The 27,271-nt window shown below is 41.1% G+C and overlaps 1 protein-coding gene across 2 annotated transcripts in view; it reads right to left on the reverse strand.

The window, feature by feature from the left end:
- Positions 1-25,127, reverse strand: part of Net1 (neuroepithelial cell transforming 1) — a 41,018-nt gene extending 15,891 nt beyond the window's left edge. The window contains exons 1-3 of one of the 2 annotated variants that reach the window (XM_040755550.1): positions 24,913-25,127; positions 17,420-17,489; positions 12,875-12,934 (exon numbers count right to left, since the gene is read on the reverse strand). In XM_040755550.1, the coding sequence (XP_040611484.1) occupies positions 12,875-12,934; positions 17,420-17,489; positions 24,913-25,040 (258 nt within the window). In that variant the 5' untranslated portion in view covers positions 25,041-25,127. The remainder of the gene's footprint in view (positions 1-12,874; positions 12,935-17,419; positions 17,490-24,912) is intronic. The other variant, XM_040755551.1, reaches the window with a different exon arrangement.
- Between the last annotated feature and the right edge of the window lie 2,144 nt (positions 25,128-27,271).

A 27,271-nucleotide genomic window follows, 5' to 3' on the forward strand; every position in this document is an offset into this window, starting at 1 on the left:
GTTACACACACACACACACACACACACACACACACACACACACACACACACACACACACACTGCCCAGTCATCTGTTTTACTGCCCCATCCTATTGCCTGTGAACACATCTCAAGACAGACGATCTGCCAGTGAGTGCTCATTTTATGGAGAGATCCAGGCTAGGATATCTAGGGGTCATTAGATACACTGGCGATAAGGACTATAGATAGGGCTGGATTGAGATGAGGTACTACTGACACAGAGTTAAGACCATGGCTTATGAAAAGTGGTGACAAATGAACAGAGGGGCAATGGTAGTAGTTTTAAGAGTCGCAGAACTGGCTTTATTAATTTTTAAAAGCCCTGAATAAATATGTGGCAGACCCTTCCTAATGTCTCAGAAACACAGTGGCCACAGCCAACTTCAGAGACCTGGACACCTCAGTCCCTACATTTAGGCTAAGATCTGAAGCAGTACTGCACACTAGGAATGGCTACAGAGAATTGTCATTAGCTAAGGAACTAATTGTGGGCACGGTGGTTTCTTCTATAAACATTCAACTTACAAGTGCTTCTTGTGGGACTGTGGAAAATGACAGTAGAATATGGTAAACTTATTGAGATTTCTTACTCCATCTATTGTACAAAGTGCTCAATCTTACTGGGACAGATCCTTTGGCATCTGGTCTATGACTATTAATGTGGTCTGTGTTCTTAGAACCTCCATTCATACAGATGACCACAAGCAGTTAGTTTTTATGAGGGAAGGACAGCAGTCCATATTTTCTTTCATGTTCTGAGGTTATTAACTGTTCTGTTGCTTGCCACAGACTTTGCAATGACCTTGATAGTCCATGAAACTTTATGTTAGTCTACTATGCCAATTATCAATATTAAAAAGGCTTAGTAGCCTCTGTGACAGGTGGGAGAGCTGGTCCTGCCCCTTACCGGCTGGAGCACATGGCAGAGTGAGCCCTGCATCTCGCCTGGGCAGCATATTAGAGCTGGGACTGAGGGTGTGAGAGCAGGAGAGCTGATCCCATCCCTCCCTCATATGCCACGTGGTGGCATGGGTGAGGGAAAGATGCATAGCCCTGGCACCTGAGGCAGGTGGGAGAGCTGGCCTCAGAGATCCCCCACCAACTGCAACACCTCACCTGGGCAAACACAGTAGAGCTGGCCCTGGTGGTGTGGATGCGAGTGAGCGGGACCCCAGGGTGTGAGTCGGGACCTGCCACCACTCCTTGCTACCTGCTGCAGTGGGTGAGCTAGCCAGGGCAGTGCTGGAGAGCTCATCCAGATGGTGATGGCAAGAGAAAGCTGGTGGGCTGCTCAACCCATCCACTACCCAGGCCCAGAACCAGGGCTATGAGTTAGCCCGCCCCAACACCCGCCTCATCAATGACTGCTGGAGCAGGTGAAGGCTGGACCTGCAGATCTAAAGCTGTAGGATCTCTGGGACACTAGGCAACAATAGGATGTCTAAGAAGAGTCCAGAGGCCAGAGGCCTTATAAGTAAAGCTGTAGTGACTGAAAGGTATACTGTGTGACTCACTGGGCCACACTACAACTTCCACACAGACATTTATTTGGTTTTGGTTTTTATTTCTTAGTTTTTCTTTTAAATTTTATTTTATTTTTTGGGGTGGGGGAAGGTTGCAAGGGCACAGGGCAGATATGAAAGGACAGAGAGATGAAGGGGGATCAGGATGTATGATGTGAAATCCACGAAGAATCAATAATTTTTTTAAAGGTTTAGTAAACAGGAAGTACCCGGATGCTCCAGGAAATCAAATGCATGCCATGAAAATTCAGAGGCTGCCACACTGGGGAGTTTAACTAGGGCCAATGGTCTGAGGCTTTCTGAACTCTCTCCTCCGAAGGACAGGCATGGTAAATTGCACCCACCACTAACTGGAACACAGCAGCAGGCAGGACCCAACGTATTTGAGGGGCATCTGCTGTATCTGAGAATTCTCTCATCGAAATTTCTTTCAAAGTCTTGAGGTTTCAGTGGGACTACAAGCAAAAGAAATCTCTTCAGCAGGCCAAGGCTATAGACTGCTAAGGCCATATAACTTAGCACAACTGATTCAGTCTGATGTGTTAATGGCAGACAAAAATGCTGGGTGATACCTCTGGCAATATCAGGAACAGTTCCAGAATGCAGAGCCCTAGGATGTTAAAGCAGGGCTAATGCTTTTCATGATAGTAAAGTGCTGCTTAAAACCTGGTGTGCTGGTGGACCAAATAAGGATTCAACACCCTTACAAACAGCATGTGAGCTGCCCCACATCAACAGTATCAGACAGGGTGAAATTACAGATTGGCACAGCAATCTATTATATGATAGTCAACTTGGAATAATGCCTGACCAAGAGTACAGGGCATTGGTAAACTATATTAAATCATGATCTAGACTACCATGCTACCCAGTATACTGACATTTAACTATAATTGGTAGTGGGCTAGCCATTCTCTATAACAAATTGACAGAAGATAAAAACTTGGGTGTCAGCTTCATATGTTACTATGAGCAGAAAATGAACCACCACTGCACTGTATACATGAAGCAATTTCCTAAGGATGGGTATAAGAATGTACTTTCAGGAGACACAGTGTGGTGGTTTGAATACAATGGCCCCCATAGGTCCACAGGGAGTAGCACTATTAGGAGGTGTGGCCTTGCTGGAGTAGGTGTGGCTTTACTGGAGGAAGGGCATCACAAGGGGATGGGCTCTGAGGTCTCAGAAGCTCAAATCAGGATGAGTGGCTCTGAGTTTTCCTTCTGGCTCCCTCTGATCTGGATGTAGAACTCTCTGCTGCTTCTTCACGGTGTCTGCCTGCATGCTGTCATATTTCCCGCCATGATGATAAAGGACTGGATCTCTGAACTGTAAGCCTGCCCTGATTAAATGTTTTCCTCTGTAAGACTTGTTATGATGCTATCTCTTCACGGGAATACAACCCTAACAAAGACACAGAGTGATAAGGTGTACACTCAGCTATTCATCCTACAGGACAGGTGAGAACAGAGGCACAAGAGCAGGTTTTTACAGGCTCCTGAGCAGTAGCAAAAACTTTAGCTAATTGGTCAAGAGCTTGAGGAGTCATATAGAAAATCTAGAAATAGGAAACTGTGAAAGGGACATAGGGATGGATACACGTCAGTGGTGACAAAATGAGAGGACCTTTGCTTTTGGACTCTGTAACAGAATGATTTGGCTTATGGATCCTAGCCCTGTTGCAATGACCCATGATGTTAAAAACTGGACATACAGCCCCATTCCAAACAGGAGCACTAGCTTATGCCCTTAGGATAATGTCTTCAAGGTTTACCTGTGCTGTACCGTGTCATAAGTACCTTCATTTTTAAGTTTGAATAATGTTCTATTATGTGTATAAATCATTTACTTATCCTTTCTATTCATTACAGTGTAGCGATTGGAAGGTACTGAATTATGTACCCTCTCCCCTTCATTCTGTTAACTTGGTGTGTTCACTGACTAGTTTTTATTTATTGAACCTACTTTGTACTCAAAGTGATTCCCACATAGTTATTGCATGTAATCCTTTTTTTTTTTCCTTTGGTTTTTCGAGAATGGGTTTCTCTGTATTGTTTTGGAGGCTGTCCTGGAACTCACTCTGTAGACCAGGCTGGCCTTGAACTCACAGAGATCCGCTTGCCTCTGCCTCCTGAGTGCTGGGATTAAAGGCGTGCGCCACCAACGCCCGGCTGCATGTAATCCTTTTAATATGTGACTGAACCTACTTGGTTAGTATCTTGTTGCTGAGTGGCTCCAGATCATATTTATAAGATACTCAGGTATCATTTTTTTCTTGTACCATCTTTAGCTTTAGAATCACGGTGATTGTGGCTTCAGAATGAATTAGGGAGTATTCCCTTCTGTTCTCTTTCAGTTTTTGTTTCTTTCTGGAGAGTTTGAAACACTGAGCATAATTTATCAGTGGAACTGTCTTGTTCTGGGCTTTTGGCTTAATCTTCTTACTGGTCATAGGCACATCCAGCTCTTCTCACAGCTGCTCAGGTTGGTATGTCTCCAAGCAGCTGTCATTTGTCTACCTGGTGCAACACATTGGTATAGTTTCTCACAGCACCGCTTTAACAATGTGTTTGCTTCTCTACAGCTGGAAGTAATGTTAGCATAGCAACAGTTTCTCAGAACATTATTGGTCTTTTATTTAACTTCTTTTTGGCTAAGAATCACCACTTTCTTCTGTCTATCTCCAGATTTTCTTTACTTTTATCACTGGTACCAGCAGTTGGCTTTACCTTGTCACAGGGAACTAATATTCTGTACTTTAAAAGATGGCACAGATAGATCAGTTATATCAAAAGGCAGATAGCACAGGACATTTACCAATTGAGAGTGGTTAAATCACTAGCTTTTGTATTCCAGTTACTATAAATGATTCAGGCGTGCCTAGGGATATTATCAAATTATTTAGCGTGGTTCCAAGAGGCCATTTATCAAAAGAGGTGTTTGGAAAGTTAAGTCGAAAGCTGCCAAACACTATTTTCATTGAAAATAATCCTGATGCTTTAAAAATAATTCTCATTTATGTATTATTTTGTCATGAATAAAGCATATAACTCATTATGCTTAATTCCAAAATGACAGAGTATACCAATACTCAGAATACAATCCCTGACACATCTTTTAACTTTTAAAAGAGCTGAGCTCTGTACAAACGATCATCACAAAAAGAACTGAACAGTCTCATAGTTAAAAATATGTTTTTAATCACCTTATTCTACTGAAAGAACACTTCCATAAAAATACAGTTCAGCACTGCTCACCCTAGAGCTTTCCTTAGCAACAAATGCAATGGCCACTTTTGATTTTATGTCAAAGAAAAAGGCGAGTTTATAGTTGGTAGCAATATAGAGGTGAGAAGTGCCATTAAAAAAATAAAGCATGGGGCAGGGAGGAGTAGGGGGAGATGGCTCAGAGGTTGAGAATACTGGCTGCTCTTCAAGAGGTCCTGAGTTCAATTCCCAGCAACCACATGGGGACTCACAACCATCTGTAATGATATCTGGTGCCCTCTTCTGGTCACAGGTATATATGCAGGCAGAACACTACACATAAAAAATGAATTTTAAAAAACAAACAAGTGACTTCCTTCTGCTTGCCCTCTCTGGGATCCCGGGGCCTGCAGACTGCAGCCAGCTTGACTTACACCGGGAGAACCAAGCGACCAGGAGCTTGCTGAGAGAGCAGGTCTACTCCTGCCCCCACTCAGAGCAGAGGGCAGAGCTCCTACCCACTGGGAGAGGGAGTGCCTCAGAGTTGTCTGCAACCCCCCCCGTTAGACCCATCAGAGTATTGGACCTTCTTGCACTTTTGCACTTACAGGAAGAGAACCTTGGACCCTTACCCACTGAAAGAAGAGATGGGAAGACGACAGTATAAGAACAAATTCAACAACAGAAAAACTAGTATGAAGCCACCAGAATTTAGGGACTGTACACCAGCAAGATCTGAACATCACAACACAAATGAAGCAGAAGAGAACGAACTTAAAAACAACATCATGAAGATTAGATAGAGACCCTAAAAGAAAAATGAGAAAATCTTTTAAAGAAATGGAAGAAAAAACAAAAAAATTCAAGAAATGGAGGAAAAGACAAACCAAATTTGCAAGAAACAGTTCAAACAGTGCAAGGTTTGAAAGTTGAAATAGAAACAATAAAAAATAAAGCACAGTCTGAGGGAATACTGGAAATAGAAAAGCTGGGTAAGCGATCAGAACTACAGATGCAAGCATAACCAACAGAATATAGGAGTTAGAAGACAGAATCTCAGGCGTTGAAGATTCACTAGGAGAAATAGATTCATCCACCAAAGAAAATCTTAAATCCAGTAAATCCCCTAATACAAAACGTCCAGGAAATATGGGACACTGTGAAAAGGCCACGCCTAAGAATAATGGGGATAGGAGAAGGTGAATAAGTCCAGCTCAAAGGTACAGAAAACAGGTACAGAAAACATATTCAACAAAATCATAGAAAAAAACTTTCCCAACCTAAAGAAAGACATGCCAAAAAAAGTCAAAAAGCCTACAGAACACCAAATAGAGTGGACCATAAAAACAAGTCCCCTTGCCACATAGTAATAAAAACCCCAAAAATACAGAATAAAGAAAGAATATTAAGAGCAGCAAAGGAAAAAGGTCAAGTAACATATAAAAGCAAACCTATCAGAATCACACCTGACTTCTCCATGGAAACTTTGAAAGCCAGAAGGTTCTGGATAGATATCCTTACCAACACTAAGAGACCAAGGATGCCAACCCAGACTACTATACCCAGCAAAGCTTTCAATTACTATGGATGGAGAAAACAAGATATTCCACGACAACACCAGATTTAAAAAATACATATCCACTAATCCAGCCCTACAGAAAGTACTGGAAGGAAAACTCCAACCTAAGGAAGGTAACTATGCTCAAAAAAAAAAAAAAAAAAAAAAAAAAGGGCACTAGATAATCTAACCTTACCAAAAGTCAAAAGAAACAGCAGGGTAAATCCACAAACAATAATACTACCACCAACAAATCAAAAACAAACAAGAATTAACACTCAATGGTCCTTAACCTCCCCCAATATTAATGGTCTTAATTTGCCTATAAAAAGACACAGGCTAACAGAATGGATTCGAAGACAGAATCCATCCTTCTGCTGCACAAAGAAACACACCTCAACTTCAAAGACAGACATTACCTCAGAGTAAAAGGTTGGGTGGGATAAGATTTTCCAATCAAATGGTACCAAGAAATAAGCTGGTGTAGCTATCCTAGTATAAAAACAAATTAGACTTCAAACTAAAATCAATCAAAAGAGATTCAGGAGGTCATTTCATATTTATCACAGGAAAAATCCATCAGGATGAAGTCTCAATTCTGAACATCTATGCCCCAAATACAAGGGCACCCATGATCGTAAAAGAAACATTACTAAAACTCAAATCACACATATGACCTCACACAGTTATAGTGGGAAACTTTAACACCCCACTCTCACCACTAGAAAGGACCACCAGACACAAACTTAACAAAGAAGCAAAGGAACTAACAGAAATTATGACCCAATTGGGATTAACAGACATCTACAGAACATTCCATCCAAACACAAAAGAATATACCTTCTTCTCAGTGCCACATGAGATCTTCTCTAAAATGGACCACATAGCAAACCTCAACAGCCACAAAAAATTTTTTTTAATAACCCTGGGTATCATATCAGATCACCATGCTTTAAAGTTAGAATTCAACAACAACATAAATTGCAGAAAGTCTACAAACTCACGGAAATTGAAAAGGGCACAATTGCACCATTCCTGGGTCAAGGAAGAAATAAAGAAATTAAAGATTTCCTAGAATTCAATGAGAATGAAGACACAACATACCCAAACTTGTGGAACATTTTGAAAGCAGTGCTAAGAGTAAAGTTCATAGCACTAAGTGCTCATATGAAGAAACTGGAGAATAGTCATACTAGAGAATTAACAGCACAACTGAAAGCTCTAGAACAAAAGGAAGCACACTCACCCAGGAGGAGTATACGCCAGGAAATAATCAAATTGAGGGCTGAAATCAATAAAGTAGAAACAAAGAAAACAATACAAAGAATTAATGTAAGAAAGAGTTGGTTCATTGAGAAAATCAACAAGATAGACAAACTTTTATCCAAACTAACCAAATGGCAGAGAGAGAGAGAGAGAGCATGCTAATTAACAAAATCAGGAATGAAAAGCAGGACATAACAAAAGACATTGAGGAAATCCAGAGAATCCTCAGGTCATATTTTGAAAACCTGTACTCTACAAAATTTGAAAATTTAAAGGAAATGGACAATTTTCTGAATAGATATCACTTATCAAAATTAAATCAAGAACCGATAAGCAATCTAAACAGACCTATAACACCTAAGGAAATAAAAGCAGTCATCAAAAGTCTCCCAACCAAAAAAAGCCCAGGCCCAGATGGCTTCAGGCAGAATTCTACCAGAAATTCAAAGAAGAGTTAATTCCAATACTCCTCAAAGTGTTCCACACAATAGAAGCAGGAGGTTCGTTGCCAAACTCTTTTTACGATGCTACAATTAACTTGGTACCCAAGCCACACAAAGACACAACTAAGAAAGAGAAAGAACTACAGACTAATATCCCTCATGAACATTGATACAAAAATCCTCAATAAAATACTAGCAAATCGAATCCAAGAACACATCAGAAAAATCATCCACCATGATCAAGTAGGCTTCATCCCAGGGATGTAGGGATGGTTCAACATATGAAATCTATCAATGTAATTCACCATATAAATAAACTGCAAAAGAAAAATCCTATGATCATCCCACTCCATGCTGAAAAAGCCTTTGACAAAATCTAACACCCCTTCATGATAAAGGTTCTGGAGAGATCAGGGATAACATGAACATACCTGAACATAATAAAAGGAATATACAGTAAACCAACAGCTAACATAAATGGAGAGAAACTTAACTCAATTCTGCTAAAATCAGGAACAAGACAAGGCTGTCCATTCTCTCCAGACCTCTTCAAGACTGTACTGAAGTTCTAGCTAGAGCAATAAGACAACAAAAGGAGATCAAGGGGATAAAAATTGGAAAGGAAGAAGTCCAACTTTCACTATTTGCAGATGATATGATAGTTTACATAAGTGACCTGAAAAACTCTACCAGGAAACTCCTACAGCTGATAAACACCTTCAGCAAAGTGGCAGGATGCAAGATTAATTAAAAAAATCAGTGGGCTGAGTAAAAAATCAGAGAAACATCACCCTTTACAACAGCCCCAAAGAACATAAAATATCTGGGGATAACGCTAATCAAACAAGTGAAAGACCTTTATAGCAAGAACTTTGAGTCTTTAAAGAAAGAAATTAAAGAAGATACCAGAAAATGGAAAGACCTCCCATGCTCTTGGATAGGTAGGATCAACATAGTAAAAATGGCAATCTCGCTAAAAGCAATCTACAGATTCAACGCAATTCCCATCAAAATACAGGCACAATTCTTCACAGACCTTGAAAGAACAATACTCAGCTTTATATGGAGAAACAAAAGACCCAGGATAGCCAAAACAAACAACCCTGTACCATAAAGGAACTTCTGGAGGCATCACCATCCTTGACTTCAAGCTCTATTATAGAGCTATAGTCCTGAAAACAGCTTGGTATTGGCACAATAGACAGTTAGATCAATAGAATCGAATTGAAAACCCTGATATAAACCCACACACCTACGAGCACTTGATTTTTGACAAGGAAGCTAAAATTATACAATGGAAAAAAGACAGTATCTTCAACAAATGGTGCTGGCATAACTTGATATTGGCATGTAGAAGACTGCAGATAGATCCATGTCTATTGTCGTGCACAAAACTTAAGTCCAAATGGATCAAAGACTTCAATATAAATCCAGCCACACTGAGCCTCTTAGAAGAGAAGGTACCCTTGAACAAATTGGTACAGGAGCCTGCTTCCTGAACATAACACCAGTAGCACAGATAGTGAGATCGACAATTAATAAATGGGACCTCTTGAAACTGAGAAGCTTCTGTAAGGCAAAGGACACAGTCAACAAGACAAAAAGGCAATCCACAGAATGGGAAAAGATATTCACTAACCTCACATATGACAGAGGGCTGATCTTCAAAATTTACAAATAATCCAAGAAGCAAGTGTCCAAAACACCAAAGGATCCAATTAAAAAGTGGGGTACAGAACTAAATAGAGAATTCTCAATAGAGGAGTCTAAAAACGGCTGAAGAGACACTTGAGAAAGTACTCGCCACCCTTAGCTATCAGGGAAATGGAAATCAAAACAACTCTGAGATACCATCTCACTCCTGTCAGAATGGCTAAAAACAAAAACACCAATGGCAGTTTATGCTGGAGAAGATGTGGAGAGAGGGGAATACTCTTTCATTGCTGGTGGGAGTGCAAACTTGTACACCCACTTTGAAAATCAGTATGGTGATTCCTCAGGAAAATGAGAATCAGTCTACCACAAGATCCAGCAATTCCACTCTTAGGCATATACCCAAAAGATGCACATTCATACAACAAGGATGTCTGTTCCACTATGTTCATAGCAGCACTATTTGTAATAGCCAGAACCTGGAAGCAACCTAGATGCCCCTCAACTGAAGAGTGGATATAGAAAATGTGGTACATTTACACAATGGAGTACTACTCAGAGGACAAAAACAATGGAATCCTGAAATTTGCAGGCAAATGGATGACACTAGAAAAAAACATCCTATGTGAGGTAACACAGTCACAAAAAGACAAACATGGTATGTACTCTCTCATATATGGATTTTAGACATGAAACAGGGGAATGCCACCCTACAATCCCTCCACCAGAGTTTGGGGAACAGGGAGGACCCTAAGAGAGATATGAATGGTACCCCAGAGAAGGGGAAAGGGTCAGGAATGGGAGAATGGGGGGATGGGAGAGGGAACTGGGAGAAAGAAAGGGGTCAAAGAGGAGGAGAGAGGAGGACATGGGGGAGCAAGAAGGTTGAATTGGGGAAAAATAGAGGACAGCAGGGTAGAGATACCATAATAGAGGGAGCCAATATAAGTTTGAGGAGAGATATGGCACTAGTGAGATTTCCAGAGATCTACAAGGGTGACACCAATTGGCAATCTAACCAATAATGGAGAGGTTACCTTAAATGCCCTTCCCCAATAATGTGACGGATGACTACCTTGTATGCCATCCTAGAGTCTCTACCCAGTGTCTGATGGAAGCAGAGGCAGACACCCACGGCTAAACATTGAAATGAACTCCTGGAAACCAGTTACAGAGAGGGAGGAGTGATGAACAAAGGGGTCAAGAAACCCACAGAAACAGCTGACCCGAACAAGGGGGGAGCTCATGGACCCCAGATTGATAGCTGAGAGGCTAGCATGGGACTGATCCAGACCCCCTGAATGTGGGTGTCAGTGAGGAGATCTCAGCATTCTTTGGGGCCTTGGGCAATAGATCAGTATTTATCCCTGGCATCCAAATGGACTTTGGGAGCCCATTCCACATGGAGGGATGCTCTCTCAGCCTGGATACATGGGGGGAGGGCCTAGCCCCTGCCCCAGGATGATATGACAGACTTTGGAGATACCCTATGAAGGGTCTCACCTTCCCTGGAGAGTGGAGTTGGGATTGGGTGGGGAGCTGGGGGATTGGGGGTTGGGGGTGGGGGAGGAGGGGAGTGAGAGGGAGCTGGGATTGACATGTGAAGCAAGCTTGTTTCTAATTTAAATAAAAAAAGGTTAGAAAACAAAACAAACAAACAAAAAACTCCAAAACAAAGTATGTACCCCTTTACATATCATATAGATGAGTAAGGCTCTTTAGTAACACACACACACAGTATTTTAATTGAAGCATACAACAATCACAGTTATAGAACAAAATAGACAATTTCCAACATGAAAACTCAACTACCATCAATATTAAATTCTTAATACAAGATATCCAAAATCAAAACACATAACCCAATGATCATACTATCTACTTAAGAGCATGGTTTATTTCATTCATCTGACCTTTATTTCATACATTCATCCGTCAGCTTTTTTCTGATCACTGACTACACATCAGGCCATGTGGCTTGGTTGCTGAATATAAAGGTAAATAAAGTAATACAGATCCCAGCAGGACGGTATCAAATAATACAAATTTATACATTTAGTAAAATAAAATGCAGGGAGATACTGGCAGAATACCATTTTTAATGTGTTTTTCTAGAGAGATAAATTTGAAATGCCATGTTCTAACCCAGTGGGTTTCTATTCTGGCAATTAAAAAAAAAATCATTTAGACACACAAAAAGAAAAGTAACCCTCACTCCCACAGGCAGGTCCATGTCACCCATCCTCATTCTCTACCCACACCCTAACATTTACTGACTGACAGAAACTGGTTTATTCTAAGGATATAGGCTTTGGACCTAAGAACAGTTTTACATTAAAAGAGCACCCAAGTACTTCATACAGTGTTGATACCGAGTTCCAGTTTACCAGAGACTGCACATTTGAAGTCCATGGGGTACCTCTAACTTATAGATTGGCTTAGTTTTTGTTTTAAAGGAAAAAAACAAAAACAAAACCCAACTTACCAATATTTAACATTTGGGAAGTTTCCCACAGAAGTTTCAACTATAATGAGTCTTGCACATCCGAATGGGCTGGTGCACAGACTGCTTGCTTGTTCTTTTGGGAGGGGCTTGGTGCTCTTCTTATGACTAGCCCCGCTGCTACCTCCTTTGTTTGCATGGCCTGGCTCTTCACTACTCACTCACTGATTACTGCTGCTTTGAGAATGGTATTCCTCTCATTCATAACCAAGAAGAGCCACAAAAAGAGGGTGTCTTAGGGTTCTATTGCTGTGAGAAGACACCATGACCCAGGCAACTCTTCTGAAAGAAGCATTTAACTGGTGCTTGCTTACAGTCATCATCATGGTGAGCAACATGGCGGTAAGAAGGCAGGCCTGGTGCTGAGAGGCAGCTGAAAGCTTTCCAACCTGACCAGCGTGTGTGTGTGTGTGTGTGTGTGTGTGTGTGTGTGTGTGTGACTGGGCCTGGTGTGTCCAGTGACATGCCTTCTCCAACAAGGCCACACCTTAGTTTAAGCCTTTCAAAGTGTTCATCAGCGGGGGATTAAGAATGAAATAAACGACCCTGTGGGAGCATTCTCATTCAAAGACCACAGAGGGTATCTGTAGTCAATACTGTTCAGAATTGTAATGAATGCCCTTTCCCCTCCCAAACCCAACACTCATTGTGTATTTGTACAATTAAAGTGTTTTTCTTTAACACGGCAGCAGTGCTTACCTTCAGATCGAGGCTGCTAAGGCTTACAACATCATCATCTTTCTCTCTCCGCTTTCTTTTCTGTAAGGAAAAAAGATTTGATTCATATGTACAGCTAAATGTTACTGCATTAAACAAAGATTCCACACAAGTAGAAAAAAATCACTAGGAGGAGCAGTTAAGAATGCTGGCTGCTCTTTCACTGGACAGGAGCTCCGTCTCAGCACCTATGTCAGAGCTCACAATCACCTGTAACTCCAGCTCCACACTGGATGGCGGGCACGCACAACAAATAAAAGAAATCACTTCAACAAGAAGAAAATTATTTTGATTAGGGAGAATATGCATTGCCTAAACAGTACCCTCTGACTCAGTGCTCTCTTGCTGAATTGATTCTACAGTACTCAAAACCTAACTTACGTGACATTTCCAGACTAGAACTCATGTAATTTATGAGCCATCTGTGCTGTCACAGGAAAATGTTTTATACAGAAACACATCAGGTTTTATGTTGTTTGCTTTTTCAAAGGAACTTACTGCTTGTTTATCAAGGCGGGAGGGGAGTCTTTTTTGGGAGGGGGGTCCTTTTCTCATAGCCCAAACTCAGATATATTGCCCGAAGTAGGATTTATCAAATGGAAGAGGGACAGCTATGTCCTGGAATGATCTTAGTGATCATTCAGCTCTGTTTGGTGCCAGTGGTAGTATAATGTGTACATATCTATCATTTGCACTTCTTAGTCCATTATGAATAAACACCATTAAGTAGCATTTTATCATCCTATATCTCAAAATAACACATTTCTTGCGACTCAGACTACCTCTTACAAATGCCTACTAACCATCTAAGGCTTTCTTCGGTTCTTGGTCCCATGAGAAGAAAAGGCTTGGATTCCAAATAGAATTGAGCAGAGTAGTTAAAAGAGAAAAGAAAACATCTGGATAGATTCAGGGGAGATAAGAGAGCCAGAAAGCAGAAGCAGGGAAGAAGCAAGCTACCATGAAAATGAGAGGAAGTCTGTGAAGTTAGAAAAGCTATTTAAGTTGTGTGTGTGTGTCTGCCAAAAAAAGGGAAAGAAACAAACAATTAATTTAAGTGGAAAAAGCCCTCAAGTTCAAATCCTATAAGAACCATCCCTGGAAAGATGGCTCAGCTGATAAGAGTACTTGTGGCTCTTGCAGGGGACCCCGGTTTGATTCCCAGCACCCACACGATACTTTACAACCACCAATAACTCCAGTTCCATGGGATCCAATACCCTCTTCTGACCTTCATGGTCACCAAACAGGAATATGATGCATATACGAACATGCAAACAAAACACACATAAAACAAAATGAATAAATACAATTTAAAAATTAAAACCAATTCCTCTGCCATACAAAATTACTTCGGGGGGATAAAGGAGCAGAATACCACACTACTAGGAAATGAAGGCATACCAGAAAGAAATGTTCAAGCAAACAAAACTGCAACACATCATTCCCAACTGAGCTTAAAAGGCACTGATAAAATGATATAAGAAATGAATGAACACTATAAACCATAACTGGGAAAAAACCCTCAAAACCAAAGTGACAGCTTTTAAGAAATCCTCATTAATTCAAAGGTCATGTTAAAAAAATACAGGGAAGTATAAATGATGTGATCATGACTTTGCGATGCCAGCTAACCCCAAGTCCTAAATATTTCTACCTGTTTGGGAACCTGTATATTAATAGGCAAGCAATAGAAACAAAGTCTAGAAGAATACATGTGAAGTTGCTGACCCAGGTTAGAAGAGGCTATACAGATGGACAAGCCTACATGGGGAAGGGAGGGACAACTATGAAGCAAAGGAAGAATGTTAGGGTAAGAGCACTCGTGACCATTTGTGCTGCAAATACAGTGCCCACAGGAACAGAGAAAGCTTATCAGGACTTGAGACATTGTACTGTTGCTCCTTTCAAATACCTTCAGGCTTTATTTATTTTTATCTGCAGCATGTGGTCATATAATCAGCTGCCTCTTCCTACCCTAACATTGTTTGTCAAGAACCTCATTCATTTATCATACCAGTAGACAGAATACGTTCTCAAACATGCATGGGCAGTATGGTGTGGATATGAAGTGCTCTCTGCATACTCATGAATTGAAGGCTTGGTCCTGGCACAAGCAGTGTTCGAAGGAGGGACTTCTGGGGAAACCACTGCATCAGGAGGCTCTTATCTCCAGATTAATCCAGAGATAGAAAAAAAAAAAAAGGCAACTGGGAGTACAGAACTATAGGAGAAGGAGCCTGGCTGGAGAAAACGGGTCACTGGGAGTAGGCCCTGGAAAGACAGATGATGTCTGGTCCCCTCCTGTCTGTCTTTCTCTGTTTCCTGCCCACCACGAGTTGAGATTTGCTCTTACAGGTTTCTCTGCTCAGCATGACCCAGAAACAAGGGAGTTGCCAACAACTGGCTGAAACCTTGGAATTTGTCAAAATAATGTTTTCCTCTTTTCAGGTATTTATTACAGTGAAGAAACGGTGACCAACATAGTGTATCATTTTCTGGATTCTTGGTTTTGTGTCGTCGTCTACTTACCAAATGTGTGTCTGTATCACACTGTGCCTTAACTAATAGCAGTTACACGCACCCTAATCTGTACACTTATGTTCTGGGTCTCCTTCCATGGGAATTGTAGAATCAGGGTTAGTTAAACCCTAATCAGATCTCTTTTAAAACTTCACAAGATATGGAGTAATTCGAAGAGAACTGACTTTTTTTTTAAGATTTTATTTATTATTAAGTATACAATGTTCTGCCTGCACACCAGAAGAGGGTACCAGATCTTGTTACAGATGGTTGTGAGTCACCATGTGGTTACTGGGAATTGAACTCAGGACCTCTGGAAGAGCAGCCAGTGCTCATAACCTCTGAGCCATCTCTCCAGTTCCAAGAATTGACTTTTTTATTACAGTCTTCTCCCAAATGAAGATAGAGCATCTCTATTCTCACCCAGGTCTTCCATGTTCTTCAATGCTTTCCAGACTTCCCCATAAATGTTACACACATATTTTAATGGACTTCTATTACATTTGATCCTACTTCCTCAATAAAAGTGTTTCAAAAAAGTGTGCACATTGTGCTAATCATGACACTTTCTATGATCATTGGATAAATTGTTGTAATTCAAGAAAAGCAGTGAGAGAAAGATGCCATGTAGCAGGGTTCAAATAGAGGGATTTTTTTTTTTATTAGGGAAAGGGATCATAAAAAGGGGAAAGGAAAGAGGGACACCAGCCTCCAGAGACAGGAACAGCATGAGAGAGGAGAGAGGAGAGAGGGAGTGGGGGAGGGAAGGAGAGAAGGATGGAAGGTGGGCAGGACCCTTATAAAAGGGAGCATAGTGAATATGCACAGGTGGTGCTCTTAGTGGCTGCAGCTGAGGGCATATCCTGTCAGAACCCCGAGGACAGGCCAGTACAGTTGTCTGAATACTAACATAAATGATACATGTAATGACTAAAAAAGTATAGGAAAGCCCAAAAGAAATAAGTATAAGATACAGAAGACTAGGATACAGACTAATCATGTCTTGTTGACTCCATCTGAACATCCAAACATACCAGTAACACTCAGAAAATCAGAAAATGAATCTTTTTTCCATTTTCCTTAAATAAGCATAAAAAATCATGATTTATTTGTATATGTATTATGATGTGTTTTTTTTGTTTGTTTGTTTTGGTTTTTTGTTTTTTGTTTTTACGAGACAGGGTTTCTCTGTATTGTTTTGGAGGCTGTCAGACCAGCCCAGCCTCGAACTCACAGAGATCCACCTGCCTCTGCCTCCTGAGTGCTGGGATTAAAGGTGTGCGCCACTACCGCCTGGCTGATGTGGTAAGTTTTAAGTATAAAGAGAACCGATTTTCTTCATCATATCATAGAAAATTAAATGCTCATGTAAAGTCTTGTCCTAGGTCTGGAGAGATGGCTCAGGGGTTAAGAGCACTGGTTGCTTTTCCAGGACACAATGTAACTCCAGTCCCAGGGAATACTGGCTTCAACAGACAATGTATGCACATGGTACACAGACATACATACATACATGAGGCAAAAACCCATAAACATAAAATAAAAATAAATCTTTAAAAAAAAAATCCTTGCCCTAAAAATGGCGAGGTGGTTCCTCTTTCTTGAGGAAACCAACAGCAGATAATCCTTCTCTCTCTCTCCATATATGTGTGTGTGTGTACATACACATATATATGTAATCTAAGTCAAGCATGTATATATTTTTAAACATAGTATTAAAAGTTGTCAAAGATTGTACATAAAATAATGCCTTGCCTTATACCACTCAACAAACAGAAAGGTTCAGCGTTAAAGGTGAATTCATACAAGTGCTTTGAAAAATGCTTTATTTACTTGAAATAAAACTTTCAGCTTTTGGCAATAAAAGACTAAAGCAGGTTGCCAAATATGGCTTTAGAAGCTCTGATTCATGAGATATTCTGTAGCACAAATGAGTTGTACAGAAGAATGAAAGACAACCCAGGAACGGATCCCAATGTTTTGAAAGCCCAGGTATCTACTCACCAAAGTGAAGTCCCAGTGGGGGCCAGGTGTTAAAAATGTGAAGGAGCTGCCTCTCCGAAGGGAGCACCTACTGACAGAAGAGTCAGATAAGTAGAGTTCAATACAGTAAAGTGCTCGACAGGTAAAAAAGCCCTCCAGTTTGCAGTCTCAAAATTAGTTAAAATAGTGATCCAACATCAACAGCCAGATAGAGCTGTTCTGGACAGTACACAAGCATAACAGGGCAGATGCTGTCCCCAGAATCCTTACACTGAAGAGAGTCTATATCAAATTAGTGGAGAGACTATTACAAAACAAACTCTCCAAACCAGAGTGCATCTTGGGAGTATACACACAACTCAAGAATACAAAACCTATTAATGTAAAACAACAGCTTTAATAATTATTTTTATTAATAACAATAAATAGCAACTACACTCATAACTACATTTAGTACAATTCAAAAGTCATGCCCAATATTTTTAAGTAAATAAAAAATTAACACAATAAAACCAAACTCATGTTACTTCCATTAATGCAAATCTCTTTTGATTTTTAACAATTACAGTTAAAGCAAGAGAGTCCTGTTACAGAATCTGCCCTCACCTTTCTAAAACACAGGCCTGCTTTATTTAAAATATGAAAAAAAACCCTCACAAAACACAGCACAGGTGATACCCAATATACTATCTATCACTTAAGACATATAGAACATGGAACAAAGATTTTTCTCTCTTGTGTGGATAAATACAGTCAAATGAGGAGAGCAAAATCAGTCCTGAGCTTGTGGAAGCAAGGAAGTTAAGTTGTTATCACCTGCTCTTTGGTAGAGGCTCAAATAAGTAAGAGGAGTGTGACCTTTATAATGGGACAAAATGCGGGAGGGAGGGCTCAAGTATAACCCAGATGGAGCTGTCATGTGGAGGCTATTGGTAGGTTAAGCAGAAGAGGAGGACATGGAGTGGTAACCTACTGTGACTGGAGAGAAGATATGCCTTTGGCCTTTCCTGGTTGATTCTAAGATGTAAGCATTGGGTTGAAGAGATGGCACACGGTTAGGAGTACTTGCTGCGGCTCTTGTAGAGGACTTGGGTTCCCAGCACCCAAATGATGACTTACAACCACCTATAACTAACTCTAACTCCTGGGATCTGATGCCCTCTTTTGGCTTTCATGGGCACCAGACACACATATAGTGCATATAATGCAAGAAATATACTCACAAATTTTATTTTAAAAAAGCAGGACAAAAAATTTAAAGGAGACAAGTTACTAATAAAGTCCTAGCTATTTTAGACCAATTGTTAAGAAGTTATTATTTAGCTTCTTGGCCAAGTCATGGATCCTTTTTTAAATCTGACTTTTACCTTGACACTCATGCACAATCTTTCTTTACCATACATTATTACCATAACATTACAGATGGCAAAATTTTCAAGCTGAAATAAAATACAAGGGTTTTAACTTACTTTTGTAAGTTAAATATAAAACAGAAGTTTGTATTTTAGCAAGGACAATAAATACCATGACTATCAGAAAGGCCTCACCAAAGAACAGTAAAACTGGTTGTTAAGATAGCACCTGTCATCAAATTTGCCACTCTATGGTTGATATCCAGGACCCACAAGATGGAAGAAACACATACATACCTTACATATACAAAACAAACCAATAAAAACAAAATATTTTTTCATAGAATATACTTTGATCATATTCTTTCCCCTACCCAACTCCTCCCAGATTCTTCCCACCTTCCTACCAAGCCAACTTCATGATTTCTCTCACAAAAAATAAACAGGAAAGAAACAAAAACAAAAATTGAAACAGAGTTTAAAAAAGGCAAAGAATATCCAAACAAACTTGTGCAGCGTGTGGTTTGAATGAGAATGGCCCCTCTAGGCTTATATACTGAATGGTTAGTCACGGTGGAACTCTTCGGAAGTATTGGGATTACGAGGTGTGGACTTGTTGGAGGAATTGTGTCACTGAGGATTGGCTCTGAGGTTTCAAAAGTCTGTCTCTCTGTTTGCAGATCTGGGTACAAAACTCTTAAGACACTTCTCCAGCACTGTGTCTGCCTGTATGCCACCATGCTCCCCATCAAGCTGTCTCCTCACGGCAACAGAACAGTGACCAGGACACTTAGGCATGGGGCTCACTCTGGGGTGTGGCTGATATATCAGTAACACTCCACTGGAAAAAAACCAATTTCCCTTTCCCAGCAGGTATCAACTGCAAATAGCTTCTTGGTTCTGGGTGAGACTTTGTGTCCACAACCCGTTTTCACAGCTGGGATTTTGTCTGGTTTAAACCTGCTGCATGCTTTCAGTCTCTGTGAGTTCAGATGTATGTCAGTTCTGTTGTGTTGGAATATGCTATTTCCTTGGAGTCATCCACCAACTCTGGCTCCTATAATCTTTGTCTCTTCTACACAGAATCCCAAGGGAGGGATTTGATTAACTACACCTCATTCAGGGATGAGTGCTCCAAAGTGCCTTACTCTTTGTACACTGTCAACTTGGCTGGCACATCTAGAAAAAGGAACCTCAAGTGAGAAAATGCCCCCATCAGATTGGCCTGTAGCAAGTCTGTGGGAGCATTTTCTTGATTAATAAGATGTGGGAGGGCCCAGTTCACTGTGGGTAGTGATACTGCTGGGCAGGTGGTCCTAGATGGTATAAGCATGGCAGCTGAACACAAGCCTGGAGTACAAGCCAAGCCATGCTCCTCCATGGTCTTTGCATCAGCTCTTGCCTCCAGGCTCCTGCCCTGAATTCCTGCCCCATAGCCCTGGACAATGGACAACAAGCTGTAAGCCAGAAAAAAAACCCGTTCCTCCCCAAGTTGCTTTTGGTCATGCTGTTTATCACAGCAATAGAAGCAAACTGGAAAATATATGACAAAGAATTGTAAAATCAAGGCTATAATTAATTACATAACGACTATTAACTAACCATAGAATTTGATGGCTGACAGTTGGAAACAAAAACCCTAATGGAAAATACATTCAGTCTGATGGTTAAGATTCTTTTAAACACTATTGACAATCAGTTTACAGTAGTAACTCCCTCCCCCATTCCAATAACAGGTTTCTATTTATTTTAAATATTATGAAAAATTAAACTGTGCCAGAACACACATGTGACGGTACCAACTTGCAAAATTTTTGGAAAGGCATACTCTTTTATTTTCCCTTTTTAATAAGAATTAGACTAAAAATGTAATCACTATCTTAAAGTCTTGTGGGAAAAAATTCAGTTCCATGAAGCATTAAGATCTTATGTGGTTTTTCTAGAAAATACATTGGACAACTCATTTCCAAAGGGGCAAAGACTGGAATGTAGTGCTGCAGAGCACTAGTAACGCTATCCAAATATACACAATACTCTTTTATATATCAAAGTAATTAAAGCACTTACGGCCTAAGATAAACTAACACATTAAGGTGCCAGTATGGTTCATTATGCTGTGAACTCTTTAACTCCAGCATGACATTCACTGGGCCTCCAACACTCTTCTTTTCCTATGATGTACCCCTGAGCACAGTAAAGTTCCATTGTGCTACACTAGTTTTAGCAGAAATGAAGCATAAACGAGTGTTTTGCCTGCCTGTGTGTGTAAGTGCATCATATGTGAGCAGGGCCTATGGAGGTCAGAATAGAGTATCAGAACCCTGGAACAGGAGTTAGTGTTGTGAGCTGTCACACCAGAGTGGGAATCAAAACCTGATCTTCTTTCTGCCAGAGCAACAAATACAGCTGAATCATGTCTAGTGCTCCGCATCCCCACTGGAACATTGTGTTTTATCCTTCCCTGTCCTTGGGAGCCTTGGCTCGTTTTTCTCCTCAGCCTTGCTTTCTCTTTGCTTATCTTCCTCAGTGTATCTACTTATTCTTGCATAAGTTTCTTCCCATGTTGTGTCCCTTTGATTATTCATGACACTTCTTAAAAATGTACCACACATTGTATACTCATTCTCCAACCAGCACAAACCATCAGATTAAAATGCTCATCATTTTCCATTTAGGTTGCTAAAGGTTGTTTTTGTTTTTAAATCTGATGTAAAAATTAGGCTTGAGGGACCATAAATCTGAAATATTTTGTTTATAATCTTTTTAAGGAAACAGGTTTCTATAAGATTTAGAGTGCCATGAACCCCAAATGTTATTATTATTACATTTTTAATGAAAGACAGGGGTTTAAAAAATATACACATGATTGTATCATTGGTTTGTTTAAAGTCTTCCAGTATTTCCCCTCGTCTATCATGACATACTGGACTTTTTACAATGAGTCATTTGCCTGAGTGTAATTTCTCATTACTTCCTCTTTTAGGTCCCACTGCTACAGTAATTGAGTACACTGACCTAGCATTCACCATGCCCATTTGCTTCAGGGCCTTTTTATATGAGTGAAGTTATTAATCTACCTGCTTACTTACTAATCTGTTTAGTGTGGCAAAGCTTCATCTAAGATGACCCTGAACCTCTGATCATCCTACCTCTACTTCCAGGGTGCTGGGATTACAAGCATGTGCCAGCATGCCCAATACTATGAGGTGCTATAGGTAAAACCCAGGGCCTTAAATATGCCAGACAAGCACTCTGCTTACTGGGCTATATCTCCAGATCTCCAGTCTTACGTAGCTATTCATTCATTATGCACCTCAAACCAACAATCCTCCTGGACTTAGGGATTATAGCAGGGAGTGATTTCCTGTCTTCTCTAGGCAGGATGGAGTATCCTTTTTATTTGCATCTATGCCATTCTGAATCACTAGACGCTCTTACCAATCATTATTTAACTTAATTATTCGTACCTACTAGATTACTTTCTATCTCTATATACTTGGTATGTGGCAGTCATTTATTTTTCTGAATAAAGCACACATTTTTTTCTAACTTATCCTCAGCTCAATATTCAAAGTAAGATGGGGTTAAAGTCTGATAAATTCTTATTTGAAAGGGCTGAAAGTATCTAATCATGGTGGTACGCATCTGCAACCCCAGCACTCCTGAGGTATAGGCAGGAAGATCAGCAGTTAGTTCAAGCTTATCCTTGGCAACAAAACTGAATCCCAGGTCAGTCTGGTGAGACTTGGCCTCAAACAAGTGAATGAAGGTTGAAAAAATGTGTAAACAAATTTAATACACTCAACAAATTTAACATTTAGAAATACAATTAGGTAAACATCCTCTAATATAGTGTTGAGTACAAATACCTGTATGTAATGCCACTACCAACATATATCATAATACACGAGCAAGTGTGTCTATAGTATTTCCTCTAATTTCCTAATTCACTAAATCAAATTTGAAATTCTTTCAAAAATTTTAACATGTATGTATGTATGTGTACATGTGTGCATGAATGTGTGTGCAGACCATTGTGTGGGTCCTGAGGATCAAACTTGGGTCAGCCTTGTCAGCACATGACCAGCTGAGCCATCTCACTGGCCTGCGTTTGAAGTTCTTACAATGAATGTCCACCAAGTACTATACTACAAGATCACCTGTCACCATTCCCACTATTCCCCACTTGGCTTTATTTCACCATCCTCACCTGCCTTGAAGTTCCCTGAAGATACCCAGCAGGAGTCTTCTTCCCAGAGAAGCACTCGCTGAACCTCTACGCTTAGAAACGTTTCTTCCAAATTCCCACATCTCCATCCCTCCCTTCTCTCCAACTGCATTATCATCAAGAGAGTCTCCCTGTGATCTCTTAAAAATAGTAATGATCTCTATGCCCCTCACCAGGCTTTCCTTTACTTCATGATGAGACCCACCCTTCCCAAGAGAATTTCAGCTTCTAAGCGCAAGAGCTCCAGCTGTTTGTTTACCACAGTCCCCATTATCTACAAGCGTCTGATGTTGGGGGGGGGTGCAATAGTATTACTGTGTGTAGAACTGCTCCATCCATCTTTTGGACTCCCCACCCCACCCCCACCTCCCCTTCTCTTAACTGGTCTTTCCTGATTTTCCTAATTCTCAGTCTCATGGATGACTTCCTTTACTGCTTAAATGCAGGACAAGAGGAAGTTTCAGAAGGCAAGAACTCAGGTAAATATTACCTTAAACTTCAAACTAACAAAACTCAGCACCAAAAGAAAGCTTTTTACAGTTACTTAGTACACTGGGTTTACTCATGCCTTGTTAATCAAAGTAAGATGTCTGCTTATTACTCAAAACCGCATGGCTGGACAATAAATTATATAAGATTAGTTTAAAGCTGTATCAAGTGATCTGGGTGTGGTGGCACATACTGTAACCCTAGCACTGGGGAGGCCAAAGAAGAAAGACCAGTTTTAGGCAGAAAGGTTTAGTGCTCAGGTGACAACTCCTCTCCAAACTACTGGTCCCATGAGGTTTGGTCTGGAGACCTGCAGTCTGCTAGTTTCAGTAGAGAACAGCTCTGGTCAGAAGTACAGTGTGAGTTTCTGGCCAGCTTCTCTACATAGTTCTGGAATGACCAAGTTACATAGTGAGAACCTGACTCAGAAACACAACCAAAACCAACAACAACCTAAAATCATGTCAAGTGGGACAGGGACTTCTGAAAAGACGGAGCAGATACAGGATTGTTTCTTTTACAGATAAAAACTGACAGCAAGATTTATGCAGCGCTCTTTGCACTGAAGTTCACAACGCCTTATGTGAAGTAGACATTCTCAAATACTGCACGACACAGAAATCAAAGTCAGATGACCTGTGGCTTCAGCAGAGTTCAGCATTATGATGGGAACCATTATATACAGCACTCCAAAACAATTTTTCATATTTCACATGTCAAAAGAATTATAGGACAGTACAGACAAATGTCATTTCAACTTCCTATTTGATAACAACATTGTGATTTCCACGGCCTCTCTTCCAGACACAGATTTCTGATATCAATCTAGTGTCCACTTTTTCCAGACGTACAGAAATGAAGACAACAACAAAAAATATGAAATGTGCTAATAATCGAAAAAAAAAAACCAAAACAGAGACAGTGTCTTTCTCTTATCTCTTCGTTCCGGGAGCCTGGCCTACTCTGGTCTGAAAGAAAAATTCACTTCAACAGCCGCTTTTAGGCTTTAAGGGCTGGTGCCTGCTCAGGTGACAATTACTCCCCATCACCGCAGGTTCCATGTCAGTTTGGGTCTAAGCACCTGCAGTCCACAGCTAGATCCCCGTAGAGAACAGCTCCCGTGCAGGAAAAGTATGGATCCCCAGGAAGGGTTAAAGGAGACTGTCAACAAGTCCAATGAGTCCGCCCCTTCTCAGCAGGGCCGAGCAGTCGCTGTGTGGGGCCTCAGCTTAAAGCTGGCCCTGGGTGCCTTCGGCCTGGCCAGCACACTTTCCTCCCGTGGGTTCCCGCATTTCTTCCCCCACCTCCCCTGCTCCACTCCCAGTCCGCGGTGAGCTCCCGGCTCTCCCGGCCGTCCACCCTCTTCCTGAGTCCCTGGATCCGTTCCTGGTGCTCCCCATCCACCCACTTCCCGGCTCTCCCCAGCCACCTCCGGCCACACTCACCTCCCGTCCGCCGCTGGCCCGGGGGTGTCGGCCGGAGGCCCTGCGGCTCGGTCCTCGCTGAGTACGGAAGCCCTGCGGCTTCTCCTCCGCGGCCGGGGCTGCTTCTGAGCCGCCGGCTCTGGCTCCATGTCCGGGGGTAGGGGGTGGGGCGGTGGCCCAGTGCCCGGGAGACCGATCGTGGCGGGCACAGTGCCCGCCGGCTTCTGTAAGCCACTAAGCTGCCTTCTGGCAGAGAGCTGCTACCGCCATCATCCGGGGATTTGAAAATGGCGGCGGCCCAGCGGACAGCCAATCAGAGCACGGGTAGCGGTTGCTAGGATATGTGGAGTCCCGCCCTAGCCCAGTGGCCCTCACAACACATTTCTGGAAGCTTGAGGGGAAATGAGAGAGAAAGTAGCCGGTGAAAATTAGGGGCTTATTCTAACTCCTTTCCTGAATCTCCCAAAGGCAGTCTCTATTCACTAGAACTTGTGCTGCAGGTCAGGAAAATGGATAGAAAGCTGTTGACCACTGGATGTTTCTTAGCATTAGATACATTGAAAGTGATGACCCCAAAGCAAGGCACTATTATTCATATGGTATATATGCTCAACTGCCAAAAACAATACCTGTGTTCTCAGGGATGTCTGCAGATCATCAGTGAAATCTAGTTATGTCCTTCTGTCCCAGTGCTGGCAAATGCATCAAACAAAGGACGCCCCTGGGTTATTTATAAAGATTGGTAAATTTTTTCTTGATTTAAGAATTTCTTAAAAAGTGAGATATTGAGCTTGTTTTTCATTTATAATATAAGGAAAAGTTATAGTTTTAAAGATGATATAAAATTATGACATAAAATTCCCTCATTAATAACCTCTCATTTCATTCCATTTTATTCCTTTCAAAATACCAAAGAAGAAAGTATCTTTTTTTTAGCAAGTGCAAATTAAGCACAGAAATGTCATCTAGACAATTGGTCTCTACCCAGAGTTGCAGAGGATGTGGATACTTCAGTAGAACCATACTTTTACCTGCAGAAGTGAGATTCTTACAAGTTAGTTTGCCTCTAGTTCCTCAGATACTGAGGGTGGTTTTGATGCTGTCACCACAGGTAGTCAATTCTTGGAGATTCGTGACAATTGCTGTCAAAGTGATAGATACTCCAAGATACTGATGCGGGAATTATGTGGGAGTTGTGCAGGATTACTCTTTCAATTCTCATCACTTGTAGAGTTGTTATTTTATTTAACTACTCACACATATGTATTGAATATCTACAAAAAGATACTAGGCCTTTGGCTAAGTTTTAGCACAAGAAAGGGAACTGAAGACACATTTTAATCAGAGAACTGCCATAGCATATTGAAGCAGATGGAAGGAAACTGGACTATTATATTAGTTCCTATTCTGTTGTTATAAAACACCATGACTAAAGCAACTTTCAGAAGGAAGAGTTTATTTGGGCTTATGATCCCAGAGGGATAAGAGTTCACCATGGTGAGGAGACATGGCAGCAAGGCATGGTGTCAGGAGCAGAAATCTGAGAGATCACATCTCTGACTGCAAATATGAAACAGAGGAAGCAAACTGGAAGTGGAGTAAAGCTATGAACCCCCAAAGTCAGCCCCAGGGGCGTACTTCCTCCACTTAAGGCTCTACTACATAAACATCCTGAAAGGGCATCACCAACTGGAGACCAGGTGTTTGAAGACTTGAGTCACAAGGGACATTTCTCCCTCAAACCATCATAACTGCATACTGAGAGTTGATCATACAATCCCAGGGAAAGGCTGTTGGTGGACAGTTTTGTGTTAACTTGACATAACCAGAGTCATCAGAGAGAAGGGACCCTCAACTGAGAAAATGCCACCATAAGATCAGGCCATAGGCAAGCCTGGAGGCATTTTTCTGAATTAGTGATTGATGGGGGAGGACATGCCCCATTGTGGATGGTGCCGTCTTTGGGCTGGTGGTCCTGAGTTCTATAATAAAGAAGACAGAGAAAGACATAAGGAGCAAGCCAGTAAGCAGCAACACTCTTCCATGGCCTCTGCTTAGCTCCTGCCTCCAGGTGGGTGCCTTGCTTGAGTTCCTGTCCTGACTTTCTTTGGTGATGAACTGTGTGTGATATGGAAGCCTAAAATAAACCCTTTGCTCCCCAACTTTGTGTCAAAAAACTAAAACCAATCCCTTAAAGAAAATGGTATTTTCTTTTCTTTGGAGGAATCCACAAAGGGGAGTGGGTGGTGTGTGCACCTGGGAAGACAGGGAAGGAAGTGAATATGATCACAGTGCATTATGTGAAACTCCCAAATCAATAAAAATGTTATGTTGAAAAAAAAGTAAAACCAGGGCTTGGAGAGATGGCTCATCAATTGAG

The sequence above is a fragment of the Mesocricetus auratus genome, unplaced genomic scaffold, assembly GCF_017639785.1.
Source record: "Mesocricetus auratus isolate SY011 unplaced genomic scaffold, BCM_Maur_2.0 Super-Scaffold_100013, whole genome shotgun sequence".
Taxonomy (NCBI): Eukaryota; Metazoa; Chordata; class Mammalia; order Rodentia; family Cricetidae; genus Mesocricetus; species Mesocricetus auratus.